This window comes from Strix aluco, chromosome 1 (genome assembly GCF_031877795.1).
Source record: "Strix aluco isolate bStrAlu1 chromosome 1, bStrAlu1.hap1, whole genome shotgun sequence".
Taxonomy (NCBI): domain Eukaryota; kingdom Metazoa; phylum Chordata; class Aves; order Strigiformes; family Strigidae; genus Strix; species Strix aluco.
The window spans coordinates 163639215-163664359 of NC_133931.1; the positions used below are offsets into that span (position 1 = coordinate 163639215).

Genomic DNA, 25145 nt, shown 5'->3' on the forward strand with positions numbered 1-25145 from the left:
TGTGAATGACTAACTTTATGTAACAAAGTACATGTACATTTTTTTCCTGCTTTTTAGATATCGACTAAGTGCCTCTTACAGCTGTATTGATATGCTGCTATACAGTCATTGTGTGCACCCAGAACTTTGGAGTAAAAAAAGAAAGCAATAACAAAGAAGCACAATGCAAGCCCCCTCCAATGATAAAAATGTGAAAGTTTGGCTTTTGATTGTAATGGCTGTTGTTAAAGAGATAGTAGTGATCCACCTTCGCCTGTTGCTGTGTGATAATTTTGGGGTATCTTTTAATTTGTTTTTATGTAAAATAAACTTCTAAATGTTTGTTCTTTCTCTTGCTCCTTTTCCCTTACACTCTTAAAAATTTAGGAAGATGAGAGTGAAGAAGAACCTAAGCTGAAGTATGAACGGCTTTCTAATGGAGTGACTGAAATTCTCCAGAAGGATGCAGCCAGCTGCATGACGGTGCATGAAAAGGTATTACGTGACTTTGTGGCAGAGATAGAACTTCTGCTTGGTTTTATTTATTTATCTACGCTTTGAATGCATCAGTATATTTCTGTGTAGAAGTGCTGCCAAATCTAGAGGTGCAGTGCAAGCCAACACTAATATAAACAAGAGTCATGGTAAACCTGTGTTGAACAATCCACGCTTTCTCAGTGAGAAAATGAGGTGAGAATTCAAGGTGCAGTGATTTGTTGGATGGTATGTTTACATAAGCTACTGGGAAAGTGCTCACTTGAATTTAATTATGGGCAGTATTTTGATCTAGAATTGGGATACAGTCCCAATTTTACTTCATTCAGAAAGGAAGTTGGCAGATACTGAGCTTATTTGTACAGCCTGAATCACTGAAGACAGACTTGATCGTGCCAGAGGCCAGCTTAGCATGTATTCAGCTGTGGAAGAAGGCTGAGTTTCTGTTAATACAGTGTAGAAGAAAGTAATTACAATATTTCTTTTTTGTTTGTTTGGGGTTTTTTGGGGAGGTGTCATACTAACACTTCCCTACTCCCCGCCTCTGATTCAATATGTCAAAAACAAGGAGGGGGAATGCACGTGCTCTAATACTGGTAAGGTTTGAGACATGCAAGAGAATGAAAGGGAGAAAGTGATGGACAATGCAAAGTGAAGAAATTTTACAATGAATCATTCCTTTGTTCTTGCAAGAAAGAAGCTTCATATGTTTCTTTAGTTATTTAAACAATTGCTTTTTTATTTTCTGAGGTTTTTTCCTCTTTTATAAATACTGAAGAATTTTTAGAGTATTGAGGAATTCTGAAGAGCATCTGAAAGTATGAGTTAATGGTTTGACAAGTAACTATTTGTATGTAAAACATAATAGCTATTTTCTGAATCTATAATTTTTCACAGCCAGTAATAGCTCCTTAACAGTTATTGCTGAGGGATCCATCTCTATTATTTGGCTATATTTTTAGATTGACTTGTGCTCTGTATCTTTTACTCAAAGGACTGTTGCCATGGCTCAAGAGGCTCTTAAGATGAAGCTTGTATTTTAACTGTGCGAATGAAAACAATAAGTCTTTTAAAAATGTTTTTGACAATTTAGGATTACACAGATATTTGGAAAATTGGCAAGCATTTCCTCCTGGTTTGTGGCCTGTTTGTGTTACCTTTTTCTCCTGAGCCTCAGGTAAATTTGGAAAGCCAAGAGTTGAACAAGGTTTTTCTATAAGGATGTGCAGAGACATAGCTTTAACTGTAGTGTCACAAAGAGTGACAATACAAGAAAGCTGTTTAAGTATCCCAGCACTTTTAGTTTTCAGCAAACTAGATACACTATTTATGAGAAGGATCAATATTGTTAGAAGCCAGGTACTGGAGTCTTTTAGGAATAGGTCTCTTACAACAGAGAGCTTAAAACTGAAGCTGGGTTATAGGTTTTGGGAGGGTGTTTTCTGTTTTGTTCTGTTGGTTTATTTTTTTAACTCTGCAGGAGCAGGAAAAGCCCTACTAAAAAGTCATCATTAGCAAAATTATACAGTACTATGTAAAATATGCCTCTAATTAAAGCAGTTTAACTTTGCTGGAAATCCTGAAAATCTGGCTTCTGTATTCAGACTTATTTCCCCTCAGAATTATTTTTTTTTTTTTTTTCTTTTCACTGCTAAAGCATCATATTTTCACCAGGCTTGCTGTCTGCACTGGATGACTAATCGTCATGGCACCTGGTGCATTCAAGCAGGCCTGTGCAGTGGAATAGTCATACCTAGTTATGTCTGCACACCTGATGTTTTATTAACCAGTATTGATTTTTTTACCCGGGGGACTTTTTTCTTCCTGAAAAAAGGCAACCTTGCAGGAGTGAAAGGCATTGCAGGGGATGAATTTCTAATGAACCCCTTCTTTCCCTTTCTTGACTCCTTTTAATGTAGCTTCATATTTTAAGTGCCTGAACTGAAATTTCATTTTAAGCAATTCCATTTTGATAAATCCTTTTAAACCTTGACTTTCTGTAAGGTTATTTTTTAAAGATTGTGCTGCCTGACTGACACGCTTAGCAGTGCCTGTAAATTTGAGCATTTCATTATAGGTTGCAATGAAGCATGCTCACATGCAGTGAAATACAGAGAATTGAGGAGTCTAGACTATTTGAGTAATGCTGAAAGGAGGGGGGGAATAAAAGAAACCTCTGTCATAAATCAGGTAGTACCGAAGTTCTTCCTTTTCTGTTTAGGTGTAGTTCACATGGCTCAATTAACAGCAGATCTCTCAGAATCAATTCCCTTCTTGATCGTATCAAAATAAGTTTGTGATAGCATGCATTTGTGTGGAGATTTCTTTATTTACTACTATTTTTTAGAATGAAACTCCTGAGATTTCTGAGGAAAAGTGTATTGAGAGCGTTCAACGTAGGACTGTTACTACATGAAGGAAAGCAAACCCAGTGGTTATCTGTGTCTCTGAGACCTTCTATAATTCAGTAGTATTTTACTGGTGGCTTACTGGTGGCCTCTTCCCATGTTTGAATGTTTTGGGTTTGTGTTAATGATGAAGGAGAATTAAAAATAAAGCCCAAAGGAAACCATAATGATTGAAACAAAGCTGTGTAAAGGATCTAGGAACTATTTCAGGTCTGTGTTGGTCCTTGCTTTCACACTGCATTTTTAATTTGCTGCCACAGTCCATCAGGCAGTGTGTACGGACTGCAGACACACCATTAGTTGTCAGTGGATGAGGGTCCTCATGACTCATTCTGACAGCTAACTTGCTCTATCACAGTAATATGGGCTTGAAGCCCTGTTTTATTCTTTAGGTGCTGTTAAAATAAGCTTTCTCTATAGAAGGTGGTGTTTTTTTTTTCCCTGGTCCTGCTAATCACTAATCTGCTAAACATCCCAGAGTTCATTTAGCATTGCTGTAGTTTTGGTTGTGGTGTCTTTGTGTTTCTGTAATCAATCTCTTTCTTTTACAGTTTTTGGCACTGGGAACACATTATGGCAAAGTTTATTTGCTTGATGTCCAGGGGAACATCACACAGAAGTTTGATGTTGTAAGTATGGCATTATTCCAAACACATCTACTGGGATGTAAAAATGCTGTGATGCACTAATTAATAAATAAGTTAATGCTCTTGTTACACCTGAAATTTTACTAACATAAGAGGCAGCGTATGGTCCTTGCAAAAAGAAGTTACACTGGATGGTTTTGTGATGAGCACATCTCAGTTTACATATAATAAACTTTCTTTGTGAAGATGGAAGAGGAAATACATATTTATGATTGTAAATGGCTATTATTAATTATGTAACCCAGAGGCTCGTGACTTCCATAAGACATAAGCCTGCTCATTAGGTGACTATTGTCAGCTGTTAGTGTGTGCACTATCATCTTATCTAGTTGCCACAAGTAATTGAAAATTGATTGATTGCCTTGGTGGTTCAGTTTATCTACTGCAAATATATAACGCTAATATTTTATGTGAATGTTTTGAAGCTTGGACTCTTAAGGGATTGTATTGATTGAAGGAGAAGAGGCAGACTTTTTTGTTATTGTGGTTCCTGATATTAGAGGGTGAATGAAATGCTACATTTAAAGCTCTGTTCTAGAGTAGTAAATGTTCCTTTTAATTGTGGATATGTGTTGATTATTTTTTGATTTATTTTTTAATCTTTCATTTTCAAATTCCCTATCTTCCACAGGAGGTAGGAGGAAGAGAACTAGCAATTTTTTTTTCTCTTGGCATTGTCACAAAATCTAGTAGCCAGCATTGGTTTTTCATAGCAGTGTCAGCACCTGTCAGAGTATCCATCACAAGACGGTGGCATGTTTGCAAAGAGAACGTATGTTCTAAAGCTGACACAGCTAGCTGCATGGGAGGGGTGAAAGGTTTTGTTTCTGTTTTTTTTCAAATCTAATTATGCAATTGTGCAGGGGGTGGAGGGGGGGAGTCACAGCCAAAACCTAGACTCTTAAGCACAACCTTTGGAGGAAATTTTATATATAGCATTGGTCAGATTGACAATGACCTTACTGGGTATTAATGAAAGTCAAGCTAATTATGTTCTTCTCTTAGCTTTGTATGTTTATCAGCCTCACAGAGGAGATGCTGACTGCATTTCAAATGAGGAAAAACTTTTGGTGTCTCCCTTACATTTCTAATTACTTTACATGTATGCTACTTGCTAAAGATAGTTTCTTTCTCTCCAGGTAATATTTGTGGCAGACCAGATTAAAGTGTACCTGAATTCTTCTCTTACATCTCTGCAGTAAAAGACTGACTTAAAGACTTACTTAAATGAAGTCGAGATTTTCTACTGAGTCAGGCATTAAATGTGTTAGGCTTGTATTCGTTCCACTCTGTGTCAGGTGCTTGGAAGACTTCATTTGTAGAATGCTTTTTTTTTTTTTCCTAAGTGCATCACCAACACCATGTTCTCCCACACTGGTTCTGAAAGGTGAAATTCCCCCTTTCTGTGAAGACATATAGCACTGCCTAGATGTAGAGCAAGGAACAAGTGGACCTGTTCTACTGAAGACTATAAAACAAAATCCCTGCATCTTCTTTATACCCACCCACCCAAATCTGCTATTCTTTTCTTTTCTTTTCCTTAATAAAAAGTCCTACCAGTGCCTGCTGTGAGGGTGGTTTCTTACAGTGAAGTTAAGTTTGGGTTATATAAACGACTTTCTGCTCTACTTACTTGGTTATCCCTTTTCCAAACTTGGCCTGCTTGAGCATGAAGATTTTTGTGCCATGTCGTCTTATAGAGGTGGCAGTGATTGCTTTTTGAGATGGAGAACAGGAAAAAGAAATGTTTCTTAGATTCTGTTTTTAATGTTTCTGTCTCTTTTTGTAACATACATGTCTCCAGTGCAATAGATAAATTATATCATGGATCAGATGGAAAGGGTGCTTCTTTTTTTCTTTTTTACAGTTTGAAGAGAAATTATTTTGATCTAGGACCGCTTGCCTTGAAAAGAAAAGTTTTCCAAGGAACTACTAAATGGTGTAGAACAGAATGGGCTGCCTATGTGAGAAACAAAGCAGCTCTGTGACATCCTTGGCTGCTTAAACAGATAACTTTTCTGAATGAATGGTGTCAGCTGTTGAACCCGTGGACAGTTTATTCTGAACTGTCTGCTCTATGTCAGAGTATTTTCCTTCTAACATGAACTTTTCAAGATCTTGGACTGCATAGAGGCATCACTATCAAAATGTTTGGTGCAGTCTTCCTTCTGTTCTCTCCTACCAATGCCTGTTTACTGTCTCTCCTCCTGAGGGATTTGTGTTAGAGCATTGCCATGTTGTAAATCCCAAATAAAACCTAACCCTTTCTTGAGAAGAAAGTGAGTCACTTCCTGAAGTCCTATAGATGCAAAGCATTCCTTGTAAATGTGCAGGGGCAAAGAGTATTTCTCTAGTGGTATTTTCTCTGGTTCTTTGTTGGGTTCAAAATAAGCAAATTCCTCTGAGAAGCATTTCCACTGGTGGAGTGGCAGATATGGTTTTACTTTGAAATTGTAAATAGAAGAAGTGTCTATTGTTACTAATTTCTGGAAATTAATAGTGTATAAAAATTATTCCAAGTAAATAAAATAGTCTCTCATTAAAAAGCAAGCAATATTACCACTGAAATCTTTTGTTTATGGTAAACGGTATACCTGGGGAGTGACTTTTACATATTTTTCTTTGTGAAAGAATCTTTTCAGCAGACGTTTTCTGTCTTGTGAGATGGCAGAAATGAATAGTAGGGATAACAAGGTGAAGCCCTTTGTCTGGAAGAAATCAGTTATTTAATTCAAGGAATTGTTCTGCATTTGAGTCTTTATCTGGATTTTTCAGGGATTTGGTTTTTTTTAAAGCCAAGTTGGGGAATAAAAAAATTAATTACTTTTCTATACATCTAAGTCTGTCAAATGTGTAAACAGAACAATAAATGATACACAGGAAACTTTAAAAGTCACTACATTCAAAATAGTGTTAGTATGTGAAATAAATCAGAATGGAGAGAAGGGTTTTTATTTTATCCTTTTTTAAAAAATCGGTTTTTAATGCCAAATTCATACTAAATATATGTAGAAAATTCCATTACTGCTACTGTAGTCCTCTTAATTTCCATTTTTCTTTCCTAATCTCAGGTAACCATGTTCAATAATGTCAATGGGCTTGGAAATTGAAGAAATAAGAATTTTGGTTTTAAAATAAATCATTTATTTTCCATATTGGCTCACATCTGGATTTGAGCCAAATTATAAAACAGAAATAGAGACTGATCTCAGAGGATTTGTAGCATATTTACTTTATCATGTCTCCAGCTCCTGTGAACTTTGAGGGAGAAAACTCACAGGTATGTTGCATAATTTCCAAAATGGCCAATTTTTGAATGATAGCCCTCCTGTTGAAGACTTGAACGTATTTAGCATTTTAAATTGCTAAAAACAGCTGTAAGAAACACTAAAATGTAAAGCCTGGCATCCCTAGAAGTTCTGCTATTGTAGCACACCTTTTTGTTTGTTTGTTGTTTATAAAAGCCTTTTAGGACTTCAGTCCCTAAGGTCTGTAGCAACAAAACAATGTTGGTATCCTGAATTGCAAATACTGGCCCTAGTGCTGCAAAGACTTAATCATGTGCTCTACTTTAATCCATAAATATTCACAGAGGCTTCTGTGAAATTGATGTAGACAACTAAAAAGTCTTTTCAGATGAGTCTTCCTCTCATCCTGCCCTTAAGATATCTGCTGCTAGATCCTGTGTCAGGTGGCCGACTAGTCTTTCCAGGTTTGCAACTCCTCTTGTCAACTGCAGTGGAAATGTGTGCTTTGAAACTGGTGTGGGAGACTTTTGGTTTGGGGAGAATTGAGAGAGAGGAATTTGGGGACTTTGGCCTTGGGTGGTGCTGGTATCTCAGCAGCCACACTTCTGCTCTCACGTGATCCCTCTTTCCTGCTTGCCTAGCATGTTTTTAGCTCTTGCCAGTGTGGCTGTCTTTGACAGTGTCAGCTGCCTAAGATTAACTGATATGCATCCTCAAATAACGTATGTTTGACAAACTGGTGTTCTCTTGTATTAGGGTTCAGTGCATTGAGTGAGATGAAATGTGTCAAACGCACTGAAAATTATTACTAAAAGGCAACAAGAACAGGGAAAAAAAAGCCTGCTAATGCCACTGACAAAGGATGATGCAGGACTGATTCACAGCATGTTAATTCCAAATGCCTCTCCATCTTTCTTTTCTTCTTAGACTGTCTACAATTTATTAATATAATTATTGCTTCAACTGACATCTTGTGGATTAAGGACCTGTAGATATGAAGAAAGCTGTACAAACATGTTTAGTTAAGTAACAAATCAAAAACCTTTCAAAGGGCAAGAAAACCTGCCTCCATTCTAGTCTTCTAATAAACATCAAGCTTAAAGCAAAAATGGTGAGAAGTCTTGGCTGATGCCAGTGATACTCTGTGAGAAGAGGAAACGTCGCCTATTTTACAAGTAGGGGGGATTTAAATGTTTAATGCATTGGAGGTGTTTCGGAGGTGATGCATGAGCCTAGAAAACAATGTAAATAGTGTTTTAAAGCTTCTGTTAGTGCAAAGAAATTGAAGTCCCTTTGGCATGCAACATTTGTGATCTATTCAAGACTGCTGGAATTTCAGAAAGAATGAAGCTTTAAGTAGAGGCCCCTTCTCACAGCATTTCTTTTTACCACGTATTTCTTTCCTGGCCTCACCATTTTTTTTCTAATTGTCTCATCTTGTATAGCACTAAACATTTCTTTATGTTTTTTTAATCAGTGTGGCAGAAATCCAAAATCACTAGGTCATCTCTGCTACCTTGAAAAATTAAAGGGGAGTTCCTTCTGTGGTGGTATTGTTTGCCTTGGGTGTATTAAAGTTACAGCGGTTGCCAGCCTTTGGAGCACGTGTGTTGCTTGAAGGTCTCAGTCAGCGGCCTGTTGGTTTTGCTGATAACTCAGCAAGTTGCAGACAAAATGTCAGAGGTTTCTGTTGACTTGATGTGCTTTCAAAAAAGTTTAATTGCTAACAAGAAAAACATATTTCTAATGAAGAAACAGCTGTTGTTAAGCTCTAAATGCTGTTGCTGGAAATTAGGTGAAGCCCACTAACTGCTCTGAGAGATAATGCAGCATCTTTCAGTGGGGAAGGTAAGTTTTAGCATTTGTATAATGAAGAAGTTAGTTTGAATCAAACTTTACGTGAGAGTTTAAGATGATATAAATGTCACTTATTTTGACAGGCTACTTAAAATTCCCTGTTTATTACTTTAACTACATCATTTTAGTTGTCACTGTCAGACTAGGAAAGAAGACTTAGTTAGGAAATGAAGTGAAGCAACAGAATTTAGAGTAAAGATCTGGGTAGCTGTGTGTTGGTATTTGCAGGGTGTCGCTGCGCCTGCTAAATTTGAAACTGAAATCTTGTGTTTTGTACAAAACCAAGTGGGCTGCTATAAATGTAGGCTCCAAAAAACATAGTAAAAACTAAGGTTTTGATAGGAGCGAGTGTCTATGCAAGGGACAGGTTTCCTTCCCCTCCATGGGACCTCCCACCCAAACAGGTGGTGCAGTCCTATGGCTTTAAGTTAATGCTTTAATTTAATTTAAAATGCTTTAAGTTAACCCCTAGCTCTGCCCAATGGAAAAACTGGAGAAAAGTGACATTCTTTGGGATTTTGCTCTTAAGACTTGGATTTCTACACCCAATTTAATATCCCTTCTTCTCCTTCTGTCTACCTGTCTTTTCATTTTAACCGCAGATGATTTGGAAATCCAGAGGTTTTTACAGTAGTTGTGGGAGTAACTCAGATGGCCTTTGAGTCTGGCTTGTTGGATGTTATAAAGGCTTGGAAAATATGTCTTATGATGTTTGTTCTGGTCTGTGCTTATTAGGTTGTTTGTGACCTGCAGTGTTTCCAAGGGGAACTGTGGAGCTATTGAAGATCAGGACGGTTCTTTGGCAGGAATCATGGTGTACCTGGGTCCCTCTGTCACCGGATGAGAAGTGAGGTAGCTTGCCTAGACCAGCAAAAATTGTGGTGTCAGGGCCGTTATTCCATAGGTCTAGAAAAGTTTCTAGTCTGACACGACTGAAACCAAAAAAATCTCTCAGAGATGTTTTACACATCATCGTTGTATCCACTGTATCTAACTTTCCTTTGAAGGGAGTGTTGCTTAAATTTTTACTTAAAGGGATTAGTTGGATGTGGAAGGCATTCGTTATCACTAGAAATGTTGCTTGGAGTATGGATGAAATATGGGAGTTTTAAACAATTGTAGTATCATGTATGATTAATTTTTATAAGCTCAAAACTGAGGAAAGCATGATCATTTCATTCAATTATTCTTTCAAGCTTGTAGCTTCAGTAACTCTGCAGCTTAGTGCAGAATAATGAAAAAAGTGTAGTTGGAAGTATGGGTTCAGCTACAGAAGGTCTTGTATGGTCCAGCCATTTATTTCTTGAATGCTGTTAGCTCATACAAGTCAAATGTGTGCTTGTGCAAGCACAAACAGTAACACGTATGCTGTAGATTAAATTTATTTCAGTTAAAAGTATAAAGCCTACGTAGTTTATCAGCTGTTTCTAGGACTGCAATTGTTTCTGCCTTCTCTTTTGAACTTTTCACTAGCAGTTATGTTGCCCATGTCCTTTTTTTTTGAGAAGGATGTTAGCCCCATCCTTAGAACTGAATGATCTTTCTACAACTTCATTACCCTCCAAACGCATATTGTTTTTCCTCTATTTTTTTGACATAGAGGCATAGAAAGAAGTTTCCTTTTTGTTCTCCAATATCGGTCACTTTTCTAGAGAGTGGGTATCCTGTTGTCTATTAGTTTCATTTCATGACCAACTCTAAAGGTATTACATTTAAGGTACCTTAGGAGTCCTCTTTAATGTCACTGATTTCAGTAGGATTCTGTTAATGTCACCTCCTAATGACGCAGAGGACTGTGACTGAATACTGTTTTGTCACAGTCATCTAGACGTAGCAAATGGTTGAGTTTCTTCTGACTTGGTAGGGTCCTATCACATTCTGTGTGTTTTCTCAAAAAAAATGAAATCTGGAAAATTCTAGGGGAAAAAATATCTCATTATGGGAGAATGCTAAACATGGACATTACTACTATAGTATTTAATCTAGCCTTGTTGGTCAATGAAGGGTCAAAGTATCCAAGGCATTCTTTTATTTCACCAGACCTTGTAGGAACTTATTTTTGTGAGAGACCAAGTAAAGGACCTTACTGTAATTCTGCTGAGGAGATTTACATGTGATATTTTCAAACATTTTTGAACAAAATTATTTGTGACATTACGCAGAAGCATCAAAATCATCAAAACAATTTTTTTTTTTCTCCTAACTCTCTCACCATCCAGGTTTGGCAATATTTGCTGTTTGAATGCATACTAGATCTTGTGATTATATAGAAAATGTAATTTGTGTTTGCAACTATTACTGACTTTTTCTCTAAAAAATTGCCCTATGCACCATAATTTGACAACAATATTAGGCAACAAAGTTTATTTGTTTTTAAGGAAAACATAGATACATAGTTTCTAATTTCAAAGATATTAAGCAACCATGCACAACAATATTTTTACATCTCTGCTTTGAGCAAAGGATTACTTTTCTAACATGTAATGGGCTCTTAGAAGAAAGCCTCAAAGGACTCCTAACAAATTTCAAACAACTGTTATAGAAAAGTATGTTCCTTATTTGCCTTCCAGAGGCTTAGTTCGTGACAGGAAGGGCTAGATGCTGCTAGGTTGTTCTGTCTTTTACTACTTATTCAGAGAGCCACAGATTTTCACCATCAGGGATGTCCCTGCTCTACTGGGACCTTTCTGGTTTGACCAGGTGATGTTGACTGGCACAAGACATATGTTCAGTGATTCACCACTTCCTTTTTCCAGTCGTCTCAGAAGCATATTGTGCCACATCTGTCTCATACCTCCCCTAAATGCTCTTTGCTGATATATAGCTGAACCACCAGGCCAAGTTGCTCTAGAGTTTTTATTAGCAGCAATGAAACAACTAGTTTCAGATAGCACTGATGAAGTCTTTTCATAAAAGACTGATAACACAGATGTGCGTTTTCAAAACCCTAACAACCTTTAAAAGTATAGGGAAGGTTTAGAAAGGTTTGATTCCTAAGAAGCCGGTATACTGCTGATTCCTATAGCTGTTTTCCTTTCAAATGGCACATTATACCTGAATGGCATTTTCCTCTATACAGAAAGCAGGCACTTACGTGCACATATACAAAATAATAGCAGTTTGCTTGTCAGAATTATTCAGAGTTCTGGCATTAATAAAATATTATTTGCATTAGAAAATGTTTTTCCTAGTTAGAAAGTCCAAAGCAACTGAGTTCTGGAGGACAATGTTTTTTATACAAGTTGACATTAATGATAGAGCTACAGCCCTTTGTTTCCATTAACAATAAAAATGCAGCACTATTAAAAACACAGAATGACATAACAGGGGCATAATATGATGAACAAAACATGAAGGCAAAACTAAGTATTTTTTCCCATAGGGGATAAGATATTATTGATAATGAACTTTGTAAATCTAATAAAGATTCATTTCTGAAGGATGAGACTTATTTGTTTTAAAAGACATGACAGTGTGTATAGCAGTTGTTCATTGCACTCCTGATGGAATGCTAAATGTGGACAGTCCAGTCTTGGGTGTTAATACCCTCAGAGTGGCTGCTGACAAAAGTAGCTACTTTCAAACTGACAATCTCCACTATGATGCTGCTGAGGAAGCTAGTTCCACTCAGTGTCCTGTGACAGAGAAGAATAAAAACATAAGAAATTTCAGAAATCAGTATTTTGGTGTTGGAAGGTTCACCACTGTAACACAAAACTGGCTGCTAATTGAAGTCTGTAGTTGCTGCAGGTCTTGGCAGTTTCGAAGATAGGAGCTGTGAAATGTGAGGAGTGTAAAGGTGGAGGAATGAATGAATCTGTCTGTTTGCTTTTTTGATCTACTTTAAATAAAGTTTATTATAAGCAATCATGTCGACACTTCACTGGTATTGAAATAGAGCCTCTTTGTATGTAAATGCATTGAGGAGGTTGCACAGGATCAATTAATCTTCACATTTAGCTTTCCCTGCCTTACTGTCACAGTGAGGATATGGCATACAATATGCCTTTTACAGTAAGTTACAGTGCACTTCATGATCCATAGTTTCTACTCGTGTGAGTACTCCCCTCTCTCTCCCCCCATATTTTTGATTTGCACATGTTTTTAGGATCCTGTCAAGCATCAGACACCCAACATTGATCATTGTTGAGTATCTCTGATGGGTTTGTGAGACTTTCCCGGATGATGAAATTACAAATAAAGGAAGTTCCAGAGTTGGTGTCCAAAGAGAATGCAGTGCTTTCAGTAAGCAGGAAATGTGTTTATTGCTGCATATAGCTCTGACTTACGCCAGTCTATACCAGTGTTGATAACTGAATGTTTATATGGAAAATGGCACTTTAGCTCTAGCTATTGGCTGAACTTCAGCATCGATCACCCAATGTAATATTTAACTATGCCAGGAATATGACTAGTTCTGTCATTTTCAGCCAGGAAAGGGAACTCATTCCCTTATAGTACTTCTGCTTCTTTTGGATTCCGTCAGTGAGAAATCTTTTCACTGATTTCAGTAGCCATTGGGTTGGGATCATTGTCTGTGGTGGAATGGTTGGCAGGCTAAAATAACTGGAAAAAATACTTAGTGCAGTTTTTCATTGCAGGAGCTGATGGAAGGAAGAAAACTATGTAGTTGTGGAGAAAACAGTGGCTACGTAATGGCATATATGGAGAAGCAGGGATGGTAGGCTCCATGTAGTCATGTCCTCTGTTCTGTGTTCAGTCAAGGAGGGGGATGAGAGTCATGGCTGTTGTGAAAACCTTCCTGAAAATGATGTTGGCACAACAGTGCATGACCCTTGAGAAAAATAGTCAAGAGCCTCTTTGCTTCTTTAAAAGTTGTTTGGTCAAAGCACCAATAAAATAGTCTCTAAAAAGAACACCTGTCCTGACAAGAACTTGCACTGTATGATCTGGTTGGCCTTTCTCATCAGTCGTGTCTCTGAAATGTGGCTTATCAAGAAATGGAGAAAAATCTCATACTTATTACTTTGGAGGGTAGAATTCTACAAAATTCATTAATGATGCTGCTGGTGGTATTCTGTTAGAAACAAGCTGTGAAAGTGCCCCAGTAAGTTTCATCCTCAGAGCTTTAGATACCTTTTTTGGATTGTTCTTCAAAGCCCAATTTATAATTCAGTAGCCTGTGTGAAAAGTTAATGCTCTGTGATGAATTCTCCAAGTTCATAGTGCCTGGGGAACTGTTCTGAAAAGAAAACAGTTAGAGAAATCAGTGACGTGAACCTGCAGATTGCCTGGCTTAGTCTTCTCCCACACTGTGTTGGGTCTTTCAGAGAAGGTGCATATAGTCATTGCCTGCAGCCCTTCCTCAGCCCTCCACCTGTACTTCAGCCCTCCACGTGGGTGTGTGATGGGGAATATTGCTTCATATCCTCAGATGGCTTTAATACCCAGATATCAACAAAGAAGTAGAGGCAAGCTTAGGACATACCATCGTTGTAGCCGTACAGTTCTACAGTGGATGGCAAAGGGGACCTGGGGAGGGGAGGAAATGGGAGTAATTTGTTTACCTTGGCACAGAGCTCCTGTGAGGATATCTCCTTACACACCACTTTTTTAATAGAAAAGAGATTCTACTTTGGATCGGTCAGGAATTAGCTAACGGTTAAACTCTGCTAGGAAGCAGTGTAGGCTTTCAATATAGATTTGTTTTCAGTAATAAAGTTCCAGCATTCCTAGACAAGCATTCTGATTATCTAGCAACTACTACAGATTCAGGGAGATCCCTTGTTAATTTTTTTTTCCTTGGATGTTTTTTCCTTTTTTCTTAGTCCCTTTACTTGACAAACAAGATTAAGGGATTCACTGATGTGGAAAATATTGAAATCACTGTAGGCTTTTTGGTCTTTCTCACTTCTCAGACTATATATGAGAGATTCCTTGTCCTCATATTCCCTTAGTTTTAGACAAGCTTTTGAGATCTTTCTTTTTTGTAGGCAAGGTCTGCCTTCCCGCAGACAAAAGAAAAGTTAATGTTGTTATTGTTCTATGTCCCAGACCTTGTCACTCTCCCAAGCTTTCCCCCCTCCTTTTTCTTCTAACCAATATAATCTCCCATTTTTCATTTGGAGAATGACAGATTCAGGAGTGTTATAGGAAAAGCACTGGAGCAGGAATCCTCACTTACTTATCAGAATTTGGCTGCCAGTATTGTTGAACAAAACCTCTTTGGTGTGGATATTAGTAAATTTTCATCAAATGAAAATTTAAGTGCTGTAAATTTAGAGTATACTGCTGCTATTGCAGGCAGTGGTGAAGAGCTTATTCTGTAACTTTTAAAGCTGCCTTTTCAATTTAAACCTTTGTGTTGCTGTTTTGTTTCGCAGTTGTGTCTAAACACATAGGTATGTGTGTAGTTTTACCTTGTTATAATACAGCATAAGAATTTGCTCTTCTGAGTTGCTTTTCCCTCTATTGTGTCAGTAAAACTCTACAAATAGGCAAAATATGCATAAGTCAGTGGGGCACTGCAGCATCTGGGGCAAGAAAAGTGCATGGGCTCAGTTTCTTCTTTTTAAAGATAGTTCCTCAGTACAAGAGATCTCTGGGCATTAATGTTCTGAAGTCAATACAGGTTGGGCAAACAACACGTAATACGCTTAATGCTTAGCTGCTGCACACCTTCCTTCTTTTTTTTAATAGTTCAAGATTCTCTCACTATCTGGTTTATTTGCTGTCACCTCCTATTGCTTCCCAGAATGAAAAGGCCCTGAAAAATAGAACTCCTTCTTTGACAAGTTAGGTAAATTAGGCTTTCTTCTAGGTGGGCTGAGGGTATCATTTTGGATTGGAAAGGTACCCTTAGAGAAGGAGAATATTCAGTACTTGCCTAGTTTGTGGGTTTTTTCCAATAGTCTTAAAGATGTCTGTTTCTTAATTCATTGGTGTTGATGCATATAGAAAGTCTAATTTACAGATGTAAAAGCTGAAGAATTGGGGCTGTATTCAAAGTAAGTTCTTCATCCTACCTAGAGCAAGGCTTATATTTTGAGAGTGTCCTATCTTAGTTATGACAATAACTGTGGCAGTTTCTGTTTACAGATCGGTGTTTAGCACTTGGGTACCTCCACCATGGTGGAAGTAATACAAACATAGCAATGGTAGCTCCAGTGGGCTAACATTTGAAGCAGTGGCTTTATTGGTCATATTGCTGTTCTGTTGAGTTTTACATGCGTGTTTATGTGAATGTCATGCAGGTGGAAACATATGAATAAATGAAAAATAGGCACTCGTAGGAGACACATTTTTATTTTTATTACTATGCAAACTCTGTGTACATACAATTTGCCTTAGTATGGAGAGCAGCTACACGGTGGTTATGTAGATCCAGATTGATATTAATGTATCAGAAAAGACCTATGGGTGTTTTTCTTTGGGTATGTGTATGTGTATCGATAGATGAATAAAAATGTTTGGGTTAATTTAGGAAAAGTTTCTGAAAATTCTCTTTAAAGAATGGATGAGAACGCCGCTTAAGGGAGTTGTATTAGTGATGAGAACCTCTTGAAGTAAAATGAGCTTTGCTGTAAGTATGATTGAACAGTGCTTTGCTTTTCACACTCCTAATGTGTGTGTTGCTTGCCTGCTAACCGTAGCTGAAAGGCATGAAGTCACAGGCAACTATTAAAACGTTTAGATTCCTAGCTTGTAAATACTGCATTTCTCACAGAATCGGAATGAAATCCAGTCTTATATTTCTTGTTCATCCACTTCATATCCATTGGGATGCAGCATTTGTGAAAGAATCAATTATCCATTTGTTAGTCAGAGGAGCTTTACAAATTATACATTAGCAGATTGATTTCTCAGGTTCACCATTGGGGGACTGATAGTATAAGGTGGGTTGATGATGAGTGTCAGGGGAGAAGGAATTGCCACAAAGAACACAATTAAAAGAAGCTTTCTGAGTGGCAGTGAATTTACTCCTAATTGAAGAGCTGACATAATCCATACTAAGTGCGTTTATTTCAAGCATTTTACATTAGGTAATTGATTATCACAAGGTACATTTGTTGATAGATACTTGATTTTCCTTTCCTTTAAATTTAGGATTTTGCAAAAGCCTGCATTTAGATCTTTATGTGCAAGGTGCCTGCTAGCTTTTTCTCCCTCTCCCTAAACTTTTCTTTCTTCCATTAAGGTAACATTTTTTTTGTTCTATAGTGTCAGCTTGACATTATTGATTTTGAACAGTCAAACTTACTTATGTTGTCCAGAATTCCAAACATGTCTCCATCAGAAAGAAAACTGCAGCTAATGGAAATTCAACTGAAGGCGTTTCTTCCTTCTTTGCCAGAACTTCCACACTGCATGAAATTCTGAAGCTGTTCCCAGGTTAATAATTTCAGTGTATTTCCCTTCCTAACTAACAGGATCCTCTTATTGCCAGATTTGAATTACGTTGCTTTAGAAATACTATGCGTGTTACTATTATTTATACAGTACTGGAAGTATCGTGGTGGCCACAAGGAAGTTGTGTGTTTTTACTTGTTTGACCAAAAGCTAGGGGTCTTGAGTAGGTTAAAAAAAGATTATCCAATGTAGTGTTAATTAAATAATTATTAGTAATTTCCTCAACATTTATAGGCAGCCGCCTGTGGGGTTTAAGATTAGATCATCTCTTAATTGAGTAATATTTACATGGATTATATGTTCCTACTTTTTAGATTGACACTGACCTCAGATTGCCGTTTTAATTCTTAACTTTTTAAATTATTTTTTTAAAAATATGAGGCCTGTAAATTTGGACAGGTTTTTTCCCCACCCATTTAATACCTTTAAAACAGTCACCTGACCAAACCCCAGAGCATATCCTGGTTCCTACTGTATCAAATGATCAGTCCTCCAGATTGTGATAAGTTAGTGACTACCTGTGTCCTCTCTAACCTTCAGTGATTCTTCATCTTTTGTCGGCCTGTGAAGGTGAATGTTGCAGGAAGGGTGTTTATTCTCTGTACTGTAAAAACCAAAACCTATTTTCTTTTGCCAGGCAAATTAAACTCTTCAGTGGGTTAGCTGGAATAAGGTTTAAAAACCCACAAGGGAAAGACAGTTGTAACTCCAAGGCTGAGTTGATAACATTTAATAAAAATAAAAAATAAAAAATAAAAGCAGGGTGAGGGAGGTTAACCCACAAAATTATCTTTGCTTCTCTTTTCTGAAATATCAAAACTGTCCGTGGGGTGTTGGCAGGATATAAATACAACTAAATTTGAAATGGTAAGGAACTTTGCTGACTGGCACAGGAGTATATTTATAAAAATAATTGATGCGAAAAGATGAATTGGAGCTGATTCTAGAAGAAACACTTTGGTTTAGATAACACATGCACCATTTTTATCTGTGGTCTTTTATCTCTGATTTCCTGGATAGTTTTAGATACAAATCTTAAACAGCTTTCTAGTGGAATGTAGTTTCGGAAATGGTAGTTTTGACTGTTTTTCAGCTCTGAACAAGAAGATCCTGACATTAGCTATTCTTGCTGGAACTTTATTTTAAAATGTATTTAATATTGAGCCTTGACTGTTTTTAAATTCATGGTCTATCATCACTTTCTGAGCTCCATAGAAAGTTCTGACTGGTAGAGTCAGTGAACAAGCTAGTAGCCAGTAGTGCCAATTCAACTTGAGTGCTGAAAAAAAATTACTCTGTTTGCTTTGCCTTGTGTACATCATCTAGAATAGCATCTCCTGTTGGAACTTAACTGGAGGTTTGGGTAAGCGAGCAGCTCTACTTTTAGTTGAATTTATTTGTTTTCCCTGATTGTCATCTGTGTATAGTGCCGACAACAGGAGAAAAAGAATTGGAGAAAGGAAGAGTTAAAAGCAACTGATAGAGGTGTTGAGCATGCAGAAGGCTTGTCAAGTTGCCAGTTATATACAGTGTTACAAAATACCATATCATCAATTTTTTACTCAACAAACCGTTCTGAAGTATTGTGCACAATTTTGAATGTGGGAAAAATGCAAATAACATGGAATCACCTTTTCCCCCACTGACAACATTCTCTGGGTATATAAGGAGGTTTTGCCTAGGCACTGTTTGGTTACCTGAGTGCAATCACACATTTGTCTCTCCAAATTATGCCACGTGGCTTTTAAACCGCAGCATGACAGATAAATTCCATCATTCTGCTCCTTGTCTTTAACTTTTATGTGAAGATAACTTCCATAGTCTACCTTGCCTACTTCCTACACTTCATTGTATCAGCGTCAAACTTTACCAAAGCCGTTTGGCAGGAAAATGTGTGGACTGTAGGATTGAGCTGTCGGCTCTCCTGGTGTGTCCTGTTTTATTTCTTTTTGTCTTGGGTTTTGTTGCAGTAGAGTGTCTCCAAGGAGGCCCATCACACAGGAGTGCTGCTAGGTTTCCTGTTGCTGTCCTGCAGCCCCGATACAGATGTAGGTGCTGGAGAGATGAGAATAACATGGCCAATTGAACACTGTACCTTCGCATATGACCATGTGTCAAAATGGGACTTTTCAAGATGGACTTTATGCCTTTCAACTTGCAGAGTAATAAAAGAACAGAAAAACCTTTGTGAGAAAGTTGTGGCAGTGGCAACTTAGATGCAGCCCAGAACAAAAAGCAATGGCGCTTCTATGATGAACTCAGCTGAACTTTTCTGTGCCTGTCCTTTCAGAGGGCCAGAGTTGTTTCTCATTGTAGAGGGAATGGTGGAGACGTGCTGGCATTTTTTTTTTAATTTTTTTTTTCCCCTAGACAGAGACAAAAATCTTCTCTTGCACCTCGATGAGCAAAACAGAAGTTTAGAAAGGCATTTTCAAGGTAAGGCAGGAGTAAAAGTATGTGCTAGCAATTTCTATGAAGCTTCTGGAAAGAGAGACTGACAACTGACCTGTCTTGCCTTGCTCAGCATCCTCCAGGCCTGGAATTAGCCAACTGTGTGTGTAACATCTGAGAATCAGAGCTTTCACAAGGGTGTTGACTGCACCAGCAGGTTGATGGGCTTGAGCTGTGCTCCTCAGCTGACACCCCCAAACTTGTCAGGAAGAACGCAGCCGGGGAATGTGCACCAGCTGCCTGTACTGCCAGTGGTGCGCTTGCTTCTGATTCTGAAACGCAGCAAGTCAGTGTAACCGCTCTGTGGCGAATGAAAATACTTCCGGAGCACGTAAGGAAAACTAGTTTGACTTCTTCCTCAGCAGTGCGCTTTTCAGCAAACAACTCAGAGCAGAAAGACTGCTTTGTGATAGCCAGTAGTTGCAGTATTTCCAGGTGGTGGTCTGTGGTAACACAAAGTGGGACCAAGAGTGGTGTCTCCTGCACACAAGGAAGCAGGAAAGCAAAAGGGCTGGCAGCATTCTTTTCCCAACTCATCAAGGAACTGTTGCAGTGCAGGGCTCGGTTGTTCAACCTTGATTAGAAAGAAGCTTCTAGAAAATGAAATGTGATTTGGGTGTATATTCTTTTCAAGGTGGAAGAGAGGAAAACTTCGTTTCCCTAGTTGGAATTTTTTTGTGTGTGTGAAAGATTATGGGGAAAAGTTTTCCAAAAGCTGTGAGAAGACCTCAGTTTATCTCTTGTGGATAGTCCATCTGGACAGTGTGGTTTTGTGTAACTCTTGATGATGTACTTCTTATGTAATTCCAACTGCCATAGCATATATAAGGACCTGTGATATTTTAGACACAGTTTTGTAACATCTAATGTGACCCCACGACTCCAGCGCTGTTCCAGTGACACTTTCTTTTCACGCAAACATACAATGGATTTCTCTTTTATCATGCTTAAAAACACAGAAGTGGTCTGTTTTGTGGTTCAGTCTGTTGAAAATTTTATGAGAGTAGGAAAAGTTGTTCTTAAATGTGTACTTGGGTGAAGATCCTTCAACGGTGTTTGAAAATACATTTGTTACAGAGGGTGAAATCAGGATCATGGTATATAAGAAGGTTCTTGGTACTTGAATATAACTGGATGGGGTTTTGTATGCAAGAGGATACACATCACATTATTCAAATGACATTATAAGTTAGTCCTCAGTACTTAAGGTAAGGATGTTTAAGCTAAAGTAAACAGTAACAGATGCCATATAACCCTGTAGATTAGAACCAAAAATATATCTGGATAGGGAGAGGAAAATTTGCTAAATTGGGGCAGTCTTCAGGCTTTTCTCAGTATATGTCTAAGAATGACCACGCCTATGTTGCACTTCAATACCTTCTAATATTCGCTTCTGAGAACACTATTAGAGGCAAAAATGAAAGTGGGAGAAGGGATTTGAAGGAAGAAATAATTACCAGTATAGCTGTCAGACCAACCCAGAAGAATTTTCAGTTGGCTTGATGCTGGTGTGGTCAGCGTGTTTGATGCTGATTTTTGATAGTGGGAGAGGTTCTTAACGAACAGCTGTGGTACACAGGCGCAGATGCTCGAGGGCTGGGAACCTGGCACTTCATGAGAGCTGCAGAGCCCTGAGGTGCGTAACTGCAAAAAATGTCAGATTTCTGGGTTAGGCAAAAGGCTGGAAAGAAGGCTGTCTTTTGGCATTGTCATAGAAATACCTATTCTGTGGGGTTTTTAAGATTCATGGAACTAAACATTACACAAGCATTAACACGTAAATCTCAGTAAGTGTGGGGGGTGTTAAAGCATGTGATTAGTGATGCAACTTTAAAGACAACTCTAAAAGTCTTTTTTCTTTCTTTTCTCTTCTTTCTCTAGAGCCCAGTGAAGATAAATCAGATCAGCCTGGATGAAAGTGGAGAACACATGGGTGTTTGCTCAGAAGATGGCAAGGTACAACAAACCCATTTATATATTTAATGAGGTAGCAGATAGTCCTCAGTATTACACTTGAGGTAATTGTGATACCTGTGGAGTTAATTCCTGCATTTAGCACCACCACTTTGACCATCCATTTTGAGAACTGAGCTCACCTTTGAATACTCAAAATTAAAGTCAAATATATTTTGCACAAATGTGCCGTAGGAAAAGTAATTACAAGAATGTCAATAATGTAACTGGTATTAAGCTGATTAACAGCTGTGGCAGGAGGACATGTCACCTTAATCATTACTGCTGTGCCAGTTATACTTCAGTGACTACTCTGCTGTTCCTGCAAGACAGTAGTTTAATGCCTTTCTGCTATAAATCCACAAAATTGGATTTTGTGGGCATGATTTCTGTGGGCTGGTGGTTTTCATTTTCACACACGTTATGAATGTTTCTCTTGAATTATAGAATCTTTTGATAAGCAATCATAGTTTATCAGAAGAATAAAGTGTCTTACAACAGCCACATTAAATAAATGTAAAATCAATATATGTACAGTTTCCTAAAAAACTGGCACCTACTTCCTTGGCTGAGGACATATATCATTTGTGCAGTGTATAACTAACAATTATCAGTGCTTCTCTGGAATGTTGAGCTGTGACATTTAGTGGTTTTGGTGATTGATTTTTCACTTATAAGAATGTCTTTTTTGTTTTTAAGTCGATGGCAGTCTTTTCTAATGTTGGTTTGCAATGATAAAATTCTAATGCACAGGATGCATTTAAGCTTTTTTAATATAATGCTCATATACAAATGCAGTGCATTAAAAATAATTTAAATAATTTCTCAATATCCATCTGATTTACTGAGGAGAACATTTCTTACAGAGTAGACTTGTGGGGAGGAGGAATATTGGTGATCCTAATGGATGCATCCCATTCAGTAGAAGTTCTATAAATTAAAAATAAAATTGGATTTTGCAGTAGGCAAAATGGGGAAGCAACCCCTTTAGACTATATGCACTTGGGTTTTTTTCCTTCCAAATAGGTGGTATTTTTCCTCAACAGGCAGGCAGCCAGTTTATGTATCCAAGCCTTTTGTTTCTCAGAGATATCTTGATGTCAGTATCTTGACACGGTAATTGGGATACTAGTGCCTATCAAAGTGGGTTGTAGAATTTTACAACCTCTCAGAAACACAGCAAGAGTGTCCTAATTGTCTAAGCAAGATAAGGGAAGGGTCAGTAATTGTGCAAGGTAATAAAATGTTGAGTTAACGTTGTTGGTTTGGGTGTTTTGAATGGTGGGGGGAAGCAAGTACTTGCTATAAGGGCTCCTCGGATGTGACTGTGGATTACTGACTCGAAATATGTATGCTGCAGTGAGACTACAAGCCACGCACATTTCTCGTGTATTAAATTAATATTAAAAATACGTATTTGATTTTAGAAATGTTAAAAAATCCATAATCCCTACTCTGGTGTGGCTGTATTTAAAGACTCCAATACTTTAAATGGTGAATCTGTGTTCATTTAGTGAAACAGCTATTGTGGATCCAGTAGGTGACATTACATGCTATACAAGGCAGTCTAAACTGTGGTCCCCAAGCCAGGGCTAATTCTGGTAATGTTTTTGATGCAGACCTGGAATATCACAATTACAATATTAATCATGTCTGCGTTTCATAGACTCCAGAGACATTGGTGCACCACCATACTGAAAAGGTCATCTGGAGATTTGAAAGATCTGGGTGTTTTGGAAGGTAGACTTTTCACCTGACCCAGAAAAGTGTGTGTCTGTGAAAAAGCCCACCCCTAAAATGGGTGAAAACACATAGTTGTATATTGTGCTGCTATATAAGAAAATGACAGAAATTCTTGGCCAGACAACGTAGCACTTCTAGGCTCTGGGTCATAACAAAAGTGTAACTTTACCCTCTTTCCTTACTACAGTGGAAGTCTTCGTATTGTAAGAAGTTAAAACACTTGTACAAGTGGTTGCAAAGTTGTCATTAACTCGGATAAAAAAAGGATTTCACTAGTTTTACTTATTGAAAAAAAGAAAAAAGGAAAAGAAAAAGTGAAACAGCTTAGTTTTCTTAAATCAGTTTTAAACAAAAAAAGGGGTATATTAAAAAGACTTGTGAATTTTGAGCCAGATGGGTTGAAGCAAGTTTTTTCTACCAATTAATGAAGATATGACCTCTAGACCACTGCAAAAGATTTTTGCATTAGGCAGGGAGTGCATTTTCCCATATTAAAGTGGATCCAATATGAGGAAGATGGAAACAATTTGTCGTCTTGAATGAAAGGCCTTATGATCAGAACCCCCTCCTTGTATTTGTTCTGCTCTCCGATGTATTTTATTTTACTACTTTTTACTTTCTTTTTCCACTCTCAAGCTAGATTTGGACCAGCTATGTTGACTGGGAGGGGGGCCATAGCCACATAGTGCAATTCTGTAATCCTCTTATTGTCAGATGGCGTCCAGACCTCATGTCGAAACACCTGTATGTCATACGTGGCCTACAAGTGCTTTGAGAGCCACCAGATTTCTTTGAAATCTTCCTCGCCAATGGACTCAACTGCAGCTGGTCACCACTGGCATGGAGAGGAACAGAAATTGAAGCCACCACTTCAGTCTGGCTGCTGGGTGTTCAAGTATCAGGGTATAAGAGGAGAGTTTTGGTGCTGGAATAAACAGAAGGGGAAGCAGGCTTGCAACTTCAGAATTACGAAGTTATGTTAGGTTAGGTTTTTTGCCTACTTGTATGCTGTCTTGAAAAACCTGGATCTGACTCCCAATTTTGCTAAAGCTGTCTTATGTTGTTGCATAACAGCGATGTAATTTGCACTCATATTGGCTTGTGACTTTTTTTTATATGAAAAATATAAATTATATTGAAAACCCACGTGCTTACATGTTTAATGTCTGTAACATTTATGTTAATATCCATGAAATATTTGCTAATTTTTGAAGAAACGTGGCTTGTAGATAAAACGCGTTTGTTTTCCTGCCTTTCAATCAATGAAGGTTGGCTGCTTCTTCCACATGTGGAAGCAAAATACCAGCTAAGTCTGGATACACTGGAGTGGTGGGTTCTATATATTTAAAGTTGGACAGGGTTGGCAAAATGTAGTGGACTCCCATCATGAAATCCTTTTTGCAGGTACCCAAAAACATCATGAGCTCAGTGGGCATAGAAAGTAGAAACAGATAAATCCAGTATGAGTTTGTAATATCAAAAAAAAATCACTTTCTCTCTGAAGAATGAAAGACATTAAGAAGTAATAAACTGTTATACGGTGTCCCTAGAGTAAACATGATAACATGTATTTTATGCTGAGTTGTTTCTGACTCTTTAGTTAACTGGCTCCATTTTGTTTTCATACTCTTAAAGGAATATCATATTGCCATGTTCGATGCAGTATTGTGAAAATGTTGAAGGTACTGTTGCTAATGTTAATTTTGATTAATTTGTTTTAATTTGAGAGGGGTGTTTTGTTGTTTTTAAGGACTCTGCTTCCGTGGAATTTGCAGTGTTGCATTTTAACTCTGTCTGTTTCTTCCTCCTTCCTTCTTTCTGTCTTATTTTGTCCTTCCTCTGTTTCTTATTTTCTTTAGTCTGTTGCGTTGGATATGCAGTGCCAACTGATGAAAACAAAACCCCAGAAAACAAAATCCTCTAGACATCAGCCTGAAGGTTTTCTAGGCTTACAGCCAGGCCCAACTCAAATACAACCCTTTGGTTGGCTTACA

The 25145-nt window shown here is 37.8% G+C and overlaps 1 protein-coding gene across 6 annotated transcripts in view; it reads left to right on the forward strand.

Moving 5' to 3' along the window:
• The window catches only part of VPS41 (VPS41 subunit of HOPS complex), a 109525-nt gene that overhangs the window by 20319 nt on the left and 64061 nt on the right, over positions 1 to 25145 (forward strand). For 2 of the 6 annotated variants that reach the window (XM_074843494.1, XM_074843535.1), the window contains 3 exons: positions 367 to 474; positions 3434 to 3511; positions 21337 to 21411. In XM_074843494.1, coding sequence (XP_074699595.1) covers positions 367 to 474; positions 3434 to 3511; positions 21337 to 21411 — 261 coding nt within the window. Of the gene's footprint in view, positions 1 to 366; positions 475 to 3433; positions 3512 to 6687; positions 6810 to 19548; positions 19787 to 21336; positions 21412 to 24112; positions 24135 to 24786; positions 24834 to 25145 lie in introns of those variants that run through there. The other 4 variants (XM_074843500.1, XM_074843509.1, XM_074843525.1 and 1 more) reach the window with 4 other exon arrangements.